The 11,628-nt window shown below is 44.2% G+C and overlaps 1 protein-coding gene and 1 long non-coding RNA gene across 2 annotated transcripts; both read right to left on the reverse strand.

Moving 5' to 3' along the window:
- Positions 1–282: 282 nt before the first annotated feature.
- On the reverse strand, positions 283–3,508 carry LOC135708118 (uncharacterized). Its single transcript, XR_010518284.1, has 3 exons — positions 2,907–3,508; positions 2,708–2,843; positions 283–2,496 (listed from the first exon to the last, which is right to left on the reverse strand). It is a non-coding gene; the product is annotated as an uncharacterized LOC135708118 (long non-coding RNA).
- Positions 3,509–10,386: 6,878 nt separating this feature from the next.
- LOC135708109 (uncharacterized) lies at positions 10,387–11,268 on the reverse strand (the record flags this gene model as incomplete). Its single annotated transcript, XM_065230050.1, has 2 exons — positions 10,387–11,009; positions 11,077–11,268. Coding segments are annotated over 2 exons (672 nt in total), but the record flags the coding sequence as incomplete, so codon positions are not given.
- Between the last annotated feature and the right edge of the window lie 360 nt (positions 11,269–11,628).

The following is an 11,628-nucleotide window of genomic DNA, read 5'->3' on the forward strand; positions in this document are numbered from 1 at the left end:
TATTTCCCTTTTACCTTCAAAGGCAAGACAAAGGTCGTCTGTACTCTAGTGGTCGAAAATTTAAGTGTGGACTGTCTGTTGGGAATGGACTTTTGGCGAGCCTTCGGAATTACTCCGGAATTACATGATTGTGCTCTGGTAAATCCCTGTGTTGATCAGGTTATGGATGATGAAGTGCACTCGGATGAGTCGACACTTACGCCAGAGCAGGCGGAACGGATAGAAGAAGTAAAGTCCCTCTTTCAGGGCGTTACACCGGGCAGATTGAATACCACTACATTAACCGAGCACAAGATTGTAATAAAGGAAGAATTCCAAGGTAAGGATCCAGTAATTCGGTATCCTTATAAAATGAGTCCACATAAACTAGCGAAGGTATGGAGTGAGGTAGACAGATGGCGTTCGATGGGAATCATAGAAGAGTCGGATTCAGATTGGTCACTGAATATAGTCGCCGTAACAAAACCTGATGACTCTATTCGCCTTTGCTTAGACGCCAGGCCTCTCAACGAGCGTACAGTACGTGATGCATATCCGCTCCCGCATCCAGGTCGTATACTGGGCAGTCTGCCAAAAGCCAGGTTCCTATCAACTATTGATTTAAAGGAGGCTTTCCTCCAGGTCCCATTAGCTAAGGACTGTCGGAAGTATACGGCCTTCAGTGTATCTGGTCGAGGTATGTTCCAGTTTACCCGACTGCCATTCGGGCTAGTAAATAGTCCAGCAACCCTAGCCAGGTTAATGGACCAAGTGCTAGGTCGTGGTAAGCTGGAGCCCTTCGTCTTCGTTTATCTCGATGACATAATCATCGTCAGCGAAACCTTCGAGCACCACGTACAGTTGCTGAAAGAGGTGGCCGACTGTCTAAGCAAAGCCAACCTAACCATTAATTTGGAAAAATCCCGTTTTGGAGTTCCGCAGCTAAAATTTCTTGGATATTTCCTATCTCGCGACGGGATGAAAGTCAATCCCGAGAAAATTCAACCCATCCTCGACTACGAGAGAACGATCACAATCACGAAGTTGCGTCGGTTCTTAGGGATGTGCGGATACTATCGCCGCTTTATCGATCGGTACAGTGAGGTGACAGCGCCTCTAACCGATCTACTCAAAACCAAATCCAAGACAATTAGCTGGAACTCCGAGGCAGAAAAAGCGTTTCTTGAAATCAAGGAAATGTTGGTCACTCCTCCAATTTTGGTATAACCGGATTTTTCTAAAGAATTCATCCTTCAAACTGATGCTAGCGACACCGCAGTAGCAGCCGTGCTCGCGCAAAGGCATCCCGATGGTGAGAAAGTAGTAGCTTATTTTTCACATAAGTTAACAACGCCTCAACGCAACTACCATGCAACCGAAAAGGAAGGGCTTGCGGTAGTGTTGGCGGTTGAAAACTTTCGAGGGTATTTGGAAGGTTACCACTTTCGACTAATCACAGATAACTCAGCGATTACTTGGATAATGCAAACCAAATGGAAGACTGGTTCACGCCTGAGCCGCTGGAGCTTGGAGCTCCAACTCTACGATATGACCATACAACATCGTAAGGGGAAAGACAATGTTGTACCAGACGCATTGTCCCGTGCCGTGGCTGAAATCTCGGCAGTGACCAAGTCTGATTGGTATTGCGATCTAAAATCCAAAGTAATTGATAATCCTGAAGATTATTGTGACTTTAAGGTCGAAAATGGGCAACTGTACAAGTACGTCAAGACCGACGAAGTTCCGTGCGACTCGCGGTTCAGTTGGAAACTGATTCCCGCACCGGAGTGCCGCCACGAAATAATCGAGAAGACGCATGAAAACCTTCTCCACGTGGGGTTTGATAAAACCCTTCACGAGATCAAGCTTAGATATTTTTGGCCAAGTATGGCATCTCAAATTAGAACATTCCTACAACAATGCGGAACGTGCAAGGAGATTAAAGCTCCTTTCGTGCCGGTCCAGCCTGAACTAGGTCAGGCCCGGATTACAAACTCACCATGGAGGATGATTTCAGTGGACTATATCGGTCCTCTACCCAGAAGCAGACGCGGGTACCAACACTTGCTTGTCGTGCTCGACGTGTACAGCAAGTATGTGATGTTGGTCCCTGTACGAAAAATCCAGAGTAGCTCCCTTTGCACCATTCTACGGGAGCAGTGGTTTAATCGTCACGGAAGTCCAGAGGTTCTCCTGAGCGATAACGCTTCCACCTTCGTATCGAAGGAGTTCGGCCAATTCCTAAAAGAAAATGGAGTTACACATTGGTTAAATACTAAATATCATTCTCAGGCGAACCCGGTTGAACGAGTGAACCGTTCAATCAACACCGCTATCCGTGCCTACGCTCGCACCGATCAACGTAGCTGGGACGTCCATGTGTCGGACGTTGAGAAGGTTCTCAATACCACTATTCACTCCTCTACCGGGTTCAGTCCTTTTTTCGTAGTCCACGGGAATGAAATGGCCTCGGGAGAAGATTTCAGGAAAACCTCAGGCGATTTGGAGGATGATCTGAAAGTAAGACACCAAAGATTAGCAAAAATTCGGGAGATTGTGGAGAAAAATCTTAAAAAAGCTAGCGACACCGTCCGTCATCAATATAATTTGCGTCACCGCAAATTTGCCAAACCGTTCGAAGTAGGACAACTTGTATATCGTCGCAATACGAAACAATCGGACGCAGTCGCTAACTACAATGCAAAATTAGGACCACAATACTTACCCGCAAAAATACTTCGTCGTCGGGGTCTTTCCTCCTACGAATTGGTTGACTTGGATGGGAAAAATCTTGGTTTCTGGCCAGCAAACCTCGTCAAGCCAGCGTAATCCAGTCCTTCCTACGATGTGTCGGAGCTGACCTAAAAAGCAAAAACATCAATTAGTCAAATTCACTCCTTTCAATTTTACTGCAAAATACTTACCAGAAGTGCTTTGCGACAGCCTTCCTACGACCTACTACTTCTTCTCGTCTGTTGTTTACTTCATCAGGATGCTCACTTGGGAGCTTCCGAAGGACAACATTCGAAGGGGAAGTAGTACGGATATCCTCCGCTGTTGAGTTAAATATCCGTTAGAATTTCCACGGTAGCTGCCTCAATTCACAGCAAACACCAAAATACTGCCCCGTGGAACGCAGGTTTACCAACAGGCCGATTGAAGGCCAAATAAAATAAACTTAACACTCCTCCCATCAGCGGGAGGTAATCAAACACCCCTGTGGGGTCGTCCGTGTGACTTTAAAATCACCAAAAGACCCCTCTTCCACGGGGATAATCACAATAAATCACTTCCTTCCAGCGGGGAAGGACTCAAACACACGACCGATGGTGCTTTTCATCCGGAGAAAAGCACCCTAAACCGACGAAAACGGGTAAAATCGCGGTTCGCGACGATCGCGACGTCGCAGCCGGAATGTTTTTGTTTACTTTCCGTTTTCGTCATCTCCTTTCCTCTCACGACGAGTGACGTCATCAAGGGAATTTTTCATTTTCTCTTCCTTGTGACACTTCACCGTGAGGGCGAAGTTAGCCCTTTGTTTTGGATCCACTCAGGGGTTACTTTAAGCGCGTACACGGTAATCACAACAAACTCTCTTATGACTATAAAGTACGCTCTTTCTTTGGAAAATGGGACTACCCAATAAAGGAGTATACTGTTTTTACTCTCTTTTGCGTAAATTGAATGTATGTCAGAATCTGTATACTTTTTACACCACATAGTAAACTTAAAAATGCGTAGTTTTGACACCCCGAACAAAGTATAAATGCGTAATTTATACTCCCACATGCATAGTTAAATGCATAGTTTTTACATTGAAAAAAAATTATACCTACGATAAAACAAATTTTGTATTTCAAGTTCGTTTCAAATATTGAATAAAAATGCATAAGAATTATAGCATTAATATTTATTTATTTATTTAATTAAATGGAATAAATCCTTTCTAGATTTTATTCGCATCAATCGTCAAAACACTTACACCAACCCATCGAATCAGCGGTGCTGCCAACTCCTCCTGGACTCCCAATGGCATCACGTTCGGCGGTTTTTTAACGCCTTTTCTGGACTGTTGTCCCATGATTCGGAGGCATCCACGGACATAATCTACATTTAGATGAAAATTTCATTTAATACGTAATGAATACTCGATGTCCTTTTTTATTCGGTTAAAATTTTTTATTTGGTTAACAATAAAAGTAAATGCTTTAATTACCTGCCAGTGTCGTGAATACGTTCAGTTCCAAAGTTTTGGACAATTCCTCCTTTTTCCGCTGACCCACCGCTGACACTTTTAAAGTAATAATCCGGGACCGGGAACTGAATTAAAACGCTGCTTTTCCAATGAACACTGTTTTTAAAATGGCGGCACGTCGCGGCATAAATTTTCTTTTCTCAGCGGGGACTACTTTTTACACATTTTTGTTCGTCGTTGACATACTCGGAAATGCATAAAAAGTACTCTTCATTTGTAACTAAAATCTAAACATTTTTTGACGTATAAACCGTATTCTCGAAAATGTGTAAAACATAGTCATAAAAGGAGTATTCTAGAATTACCGTGTAACGCCTCAGTGATAAAACACTGGGCGAAATCGTAACCATCATTCCTTACGCAGGGATGACAACACCCTTTTAATGTGTACAATTTTAATTTGTTTTCATTGTTTATTTTATGTGTTGGAATCAGGGCCATTCATCTGATTCTGTAAGGAATCAGATTGAAATAGACTGATATTCGCGTTTGAGGTCTTGCTCAAGTGATTCATTGGTGATTCACTTGATGCGTAAAAGACCAGCCCTTGCGTCCAGTTTGTCCAGTTGTTTTGGTATTTTAAATAGTAGGTGTGCATGAAAATAGTATGAATTTGGCCGCGAATGAGATTGTGTGAATGAATGTGTGAATGATAGTAAATATTTATGTGGGGGTTTAGTTCAGAGTGCTTGTGAGATCTGGTGGTGAACGCGTAGGCCAAATAAATGTTGAAGGATGAGTGGAACACTTTGGATGAATGTGGAATGAATTAAAACCCCAACTGCTGTAGTGAGTATGAATACCGTCAGGACACGAAAACTGGACAGTCAAAAAAAATAAGAAGACAAAAAAAAATTGACAACCGTTCCACTGCAGGTCACTTCTGACTTGCAGGGTTCTAGGAAGCCGAATGCTTCCGAATGTTAATTTGAATTGGCTCAGGGGAATTGAAAATTTCAGTTCACCCACTGTGACCCGAATGCGAGAATGGTGAGCTGGCGTATCTCGATGGCGAGACCCAGCTCTTGTCTGTAGACCGATTTGAAGTCGAAGCACCGATTTAGAGTACCGGTCGGTAAAAGTCCCTGATTGTGACATTTTTAAATAATTGTGGAAAAAGTTGTTAGGATTAGGCAGATTTTTTATTTTCATATATTAATTTTTTTATTTTCATTTTAATTCGTTTATTTATTATTGTTTCGGTGTTAGGTGTTAGGGTTAGTAAAAAAAATTGTTGCCATTTTTTTTTCTCCTCGGTGTGGGCGAGATTGTAACCCTCGTCTAGGGTGACAATTAATAACCCACCCTTTTAACATGTTTGCCATGAGCGTGTGCCTTGTCTGTTATGATTTGTTTTTGTTTTGGTCGCACGCTCGGCAACATACTCACCACTGCTTTATTTGTAAATATTTTAATTTGTTATTTTCACCGTAGATTTTATTCGTGTAGGCATGTTTTTAGAATTAGAATATAGTGTAAAAATTATCGTTTAAAATTGTCTCGCGTGTAGAATAAAGCTAGGTCCCGTTTCTCCTCCCGCTGCAAAATAAGGCGAAAAACATAAGCAGCACAACATTCGAGCGCGGTTGCAGGAGAACGATGGCGGTTGTTGTATTGTCCGTGATTGTCAAGTAGTACAGGAAGAAGAAAGTTACGAGCCACGGTAGGAAATCGACGCGTTTTTTTCCCCGTCCGTTTGAAGTGAAAACGAGAGTTGGAGTGCCGTTTTCGTGGCGTGTGTCAGCTGGAGGGATAATTCCCAGCATCGTCGCGTGAAAGTGTCGTCGTTTCCTGGAAAAGTGCCGTGGTTCGTGAGCTTAAGTGAAGGGTGTCGGATCGCCGCCAAGGGAAGCTAAATTTCAAGGATTTTTCCGCTTCCCGGCTAAACCCCAAGGATCCCCGAACAACCACCGTCCTCACTGCGGTGGCTCAGCCAGTAGAGCCAGTCTCGCCACCGCAGTTAAGAGCCAAGGAGGGACGAAGCAGGTCGAACCGAAGGAGCGTTCGCCTGGGTAGTGCACTGCGGTGACTACCGGGACCATCTACGGCGAGTAGTTGGTCCGGTGATTCGTCACCATCGTCGCCGAGGGGATTCCGATAAAGGAGCCTTGCTCATCCCCCCCGCTAAACGCCAAGGACCGCTGCTACGCAGCTAAAGTGAAGGAGAAAACGCTCGGCACAGACCGTGTCTGGAGCCAACGTAAAGCAGTACGATCTGCAACCGCCACCGCTATCGTCGAAGGGCCCCACCGAGTGACACCGAGGATAACGAGGAGAAAAGGGAAAGGTTAGAGGATAATAGACGTCTTAAATTGTACTTTTCTTTCTCTTTTCTTAACAATCCATCCAAATCCGAACGTCTTTGGGGGAAGTACTCTGCTCGTAGCCGCCCCAGCTATAGGCTGGCAAGTAAGCCGCAACTTACAAGACCAATCCGTTTTCTTGATGCATACCCTCCGGCTGAGTCATGAATATTTCCTCTGAAAGGTCACCATTCAGGAATGCCGTCCTCACGTCCATTTGATGCACTGCCATTCGCTCTTGGTTGGCAACTGCTAACATAACACGTAAGGTGTCCAATTTAGCGACTGGCAAATATGTCTCCGTGAAGTCAAACCCTTTCTTCTGGCAAAACCCTCTAGCTACTAACCTTGCTTTAAATCGATCTGGTTGTCCATCATCGCCGGGCTTGATGCGAAATATCCACTTACATGTTATCGCCTGCCGCCACTCCGGAAGTTCGCATAGGGTCCATATTCCATTTTTCTGCAGCGAATCCAACTCTTCTTGAACAGCCAACTTCCATTTCGGCCAGTCAGCTCGCGTTCTTAACTCAGCTATGGTATCCGGCAAATTATCCACGTAATCCATAGCACCAAGCGCAACTCCAGCAAAGGTCATATCATAATCTTTGTGCCATGATGGCGGCTTTCGTTCGCGGGAAGGATTCACTAGATTATCACTTGGCTCAGCTACAGGATCTTCACCAGCACTGTCATCACATGTGTCAAAATCGTCTGAGTCTTCAATTATTTCGCACTCTTCAATTTGTGCTTCTTCATTATTGTCCTCTTTCTGATAGTGTCCACTATTTTCTTCAGCGTTATCCCAAACGCTTACTTCACGCACTACTTTCATCTTCGCATTAGCATCGGACAATCTTGCATTCTCGATGACGATAATATCACGCACAGCAACGATTTGCCGCGTTTTGGGGTTCCACACGCGATACCCGTTCGCACAATATCCGACCAACACCCCTTTCCATGTCTTCTCATCAAGCTTCTTCCGGTGTTCTTTCGGGATGTGACAGTAAGCTGGTGATCCAAAAACTCGCAGCTTTGAAACGTCAGGTTTCCTGCCTTCCCAAACTTCACACGGCGTTACATTCGAATCAAGAACACTACACGGGCTTCTGTTCGTCAAAAACGTTGCAGTTTGTATCGCTTCACCCCAAAACTCACGATCAACGGCAGAATCGAATAACATCGAGCGCGCCTTCTCAACAAGGGTTCTGTTCATCCGTTCGCAGATCCCGTTCTGCTCAGGGGTATAGGGCACCGTGAATTCCATTTTTATGCCCTTACTTGCACAGAACGAACGCATTGCCTTGCAGGTGTATTCACCACCATTGTCCGACCGGAAACGCGAGATTTTCACTCCGAATTTTGCCGTTACTTGTGCCTCATAGTGTTTAAAACAACCTACTACTTCGTCCTTTGACTGGATCATGTAAACCATTGTAAAACGTGACCAATCGTCAATAAAACTCACGAAGTAGCGCATATTGTTCCACCCGACAGGCGTCACCGGCCCACAAACGTCCGAGTGAACGATTTCTAATACTCGGCACGAACGACGCTCTTCGCGCAACGTAAACGGGTTTCTTGTTTGTTTCGCGGACACACATGGCTCACATATTACTGTCGCATTATTACTACCTCTCAACGGAATACCATTCACTATTCCTCTCGTGATTAGCGACGACAGATTTCGCTCTCCCAAATGGCCATACCGTCGATGCCATAACTCGGTTGCCTTACTTATTTGTCCCGAAAAACATAACATCTCTCTATTACACTGACGCGAGAAAAAGTTCAGCTCGTATAGTTTATTTCGCCTTTCACCAGTAGCTACGACTTTCGATCCGTAAAGTATTTCCAAACGACCATTCGCGAACACTACTTTCATACCGGCAGACTCAACTTTGCTTATCGAAAACAAATTGCATCTTACCTCCGGAATAAACAACGCTCGGCTCACTGTAGACTCGACTACTTTTTGATCGACCACTGACAACACAGGCACATCCCCAACATATTTGGCTGTTACCCACTCGCCGTTCTTCGCCACGGCTATTTCCATCGGCTTCTCCAACAACGAAAGCTTCGAAAACAAGCTTTTGTCATTGCATATGTGTTCGGTAGCACCAGAGTCCACGAACCACTGCACTCGGTTCATCGGTGGCTCTCTTTTGCCTTCACCAATCAGAAACACCACACCGTTGTCGCTCGGTTCCGCGCTGAAAGCCGACGATTTCACTGTTTTCTTCTCTTTTTCTTTGTCGGGGCAGTTCGCAAGTTTATGCCCCTCTTTCTGACAACCAAAGCACTTGAAGACTTTCTTCTTTTTCAGCTTCGGGTTGCGAGCAGCCTTACCACTACCACTGAAGGCAGCCGATTCGTTCTCTCCACAAACATCACTCGCGGCGATCGACTTTCGCTTTATCTCTTCGTCGAGAAGTCTACACTTAACGAACTCCATCGTTATTTGCTCTTCGGGCTGACTCTCGATAGAAGTCACGACCGTGTCGTACTCAGTACCCAGTGACAAAAGCAAACGACACACGACGTCGATATCGTCAATTTTTCCACCAGCATTCCGAAACAAACGAATGAGCCGATCGTATTTCACAAAATAATCCTGTAACGGACCACCCGAGTGGCGTAGTTCGAATAGCTCGCGATTCAATTGCATACGTTTTGCAACACTTTTCCTCTCGAAAATTCGCACTAATGTATCCCACATCTGTTTCGCGGAGCTCTTCCCGTGAAGCAACTCTAACTGGTCATCGTGAATTCGAGACACGATGATAGATTTGCACTTTTTATCTTTCTTCTGACGTTTCACGAGAGCATTTTGCTTCTGCTGCTGCACTTGAACCGAATCCGCTTCTTCCACTTTTAACTCCTCTACGTCGTTAATTTCGACCTCGATACACTCGACCAAGTCATGTTCCTCTAACAAGGTCAGCATTCGAAATTTCCACGAGACGAAGTTGTGGCCATCAAACATGGCGACTCGGCGAATTTCGTCTTGCATGGAATCCACCATTATGCAGTACAAAAACACTTAACTTCTCGTTTCCGACACAATCAACACCTATATCACTTTCGCGACGCAACACGGAACCGGTTCTGGGCCCATAACCTATTGGGACAACCGGATGTTTCGGATAAAGACAAAATAACTCGCTAGTTATAACACACGCGTCTTTATTGCTCGAAGTTTTTATACAGAGTGTAAAAAGGAAAATGGCTGCCGAAAGAGGCACGAAAAAGAGATGGATTAAGGAGAGATGCGTACTACACTGTTAAACGGTATAACATAAATTATTCCATAATATATACTACATTAGTGCCGTTTTCCGTGGCGCTCGTCTTTCGCTTCCTCAGCTAATCCAAAACACCCGCCGTCCTCACTGCGGTGGCTCAGCCAGTAGAGCTAAGGAGGGACGAGGCAGGCCGAACCGAAGAAGTGTTCGCCTGGGTAGTTCACTGTGGCTACTACCGGGATCTTCTACGGTGAGTAATTGGTTCAGTAATTCGTCACCATCGTCGCCGGGGGGTTCAGACAAAGGAGCCTCGCTTTTACCCCCCGCTAAAAGTAAAGGACCGCTGCTAGGCAGCCCACAGTGAATAAGGAGAGGAGACTCTCGACACGACACAGACCGTGTCTGGAGACGACGTGAATCAGAACGAAAATCAACCACCGCCGCCATCGTCGCCCCGTCGGGATAAATCGGGCCAGCTATATGATGGCAGGTAAGCCGTAACTTATATGTTTTATTGACGATGTTTTATAAAGTAAGGGTCCACATAATACTCTAAATAAAATGAATTTTATTTTGTCCTACCGATGATCTAATCATTTGCAAATTTCCAAACCGCTACATTTTTTTTTCAATATGCTTCTTCTTGATAAGGGATATTTAAATTATAATGGCCCCCAAGCCAGAAAGAATTTTTATTGCACATAATTCGTATTCTGAGATAAGTTGCTACAACCGTTATTAAACTGCAAAAGCAACCTTTTCCTTGCTAGTTTTAGGTCTCTTGAAATGTTTTGGTTGGTCAACTCGTCCTAAGCTACCATGTCGTTCTTTATCGAGATCGTTTTTAAGAATCAAATGAGCTGCATGTGGATCTAATGAAAATCTCCGTTGTTGAGGAATCTCTTTCAAGCTCGTTGGAGTAATCGATGATTGTTGTCTTGGAAGGACCTTAGCCAACGGCTTAGAAGAATGATGTCCACCAGTACGGTTTTTGTCATGCTCGTGTTTTCGAATGTTGATGTCCTTCGAATGGTTGCGGGAAGTGCTAGCAGGTATTTCGTTGAGGTTGGAATACTTCACGACACTGGTTTTTAGTGGATTAATACAAGACGTTGAGCTTTGAATAGTTTCTCTTCCTCTGATTGTTTCATCCAATGGAATGGAAACAGAATCTTTGTCTATGCCGTTGACGGAATTCATAGAGGCAGCATTCCGAAGCTAAAAAAAATGTACTTGTCATTGATAATTCTTGGTGCAAAACAATTTTCAGCACGTGAGGGCTTACCATCATCATCTTCCTTTTGTGTCGCTTTGCGGAATAAAGTACCCACGCAGTGTAAAGGAGCATGATTAACACCGGCACTATAACTCCGGCTACAACGGCAGTTCTTCGAAGCCACGCATGGTATAGACCGAGGAATATAAGAAATAATGCAACGCAAACTGCTATTATCCTTCCATTAGCTTTTCTCTCTTCCTGTAATGAAATGATAGAAAACAAATTATTATTTTTATTAACTATTATTGTTATATTATTATATATAGTATAGTACGTCCAGACTACAGAGTTATAACCACAAACGAAGCGACAGACGACTAACTGGCGAAGAAATCAATTAAAATAATAAGGTTCGCTGTAATAGAATTTCTTTAGCTTGTGCCATCAGCCACCAGATTGGCTAGAATTTTTGTTTTGATTTGAACCACAAACGAAGTGACAGACGGAGCGGCTCGAAAACTTTGGTGACTAACCTGCTATTACAATTTTTCAGTGTACCACATGGCAACACCACTACTACTGGATTGTACCACATGGCAACACTACCATAGAGGTAAC

The sequence above is a fragment of the Ochlerotatus camptorhynchus genome, unplaced genomic scaffold (assembly GCF_037179485.1).
Source record: "Ochlerotatus camptorhynchus isolate MF236.1 unplaced genomic scaffold, CSIRO-AGI_Acam_v1.1 ptg000327l, whole genome shotgun sequence".
Lineage (NCBI taxonomy): Eukaryota > Metazoa > Arthropoda > Insecta > Diptera > Culicidae > Ochlerotatus > Ochlerotatus camptorhynchus.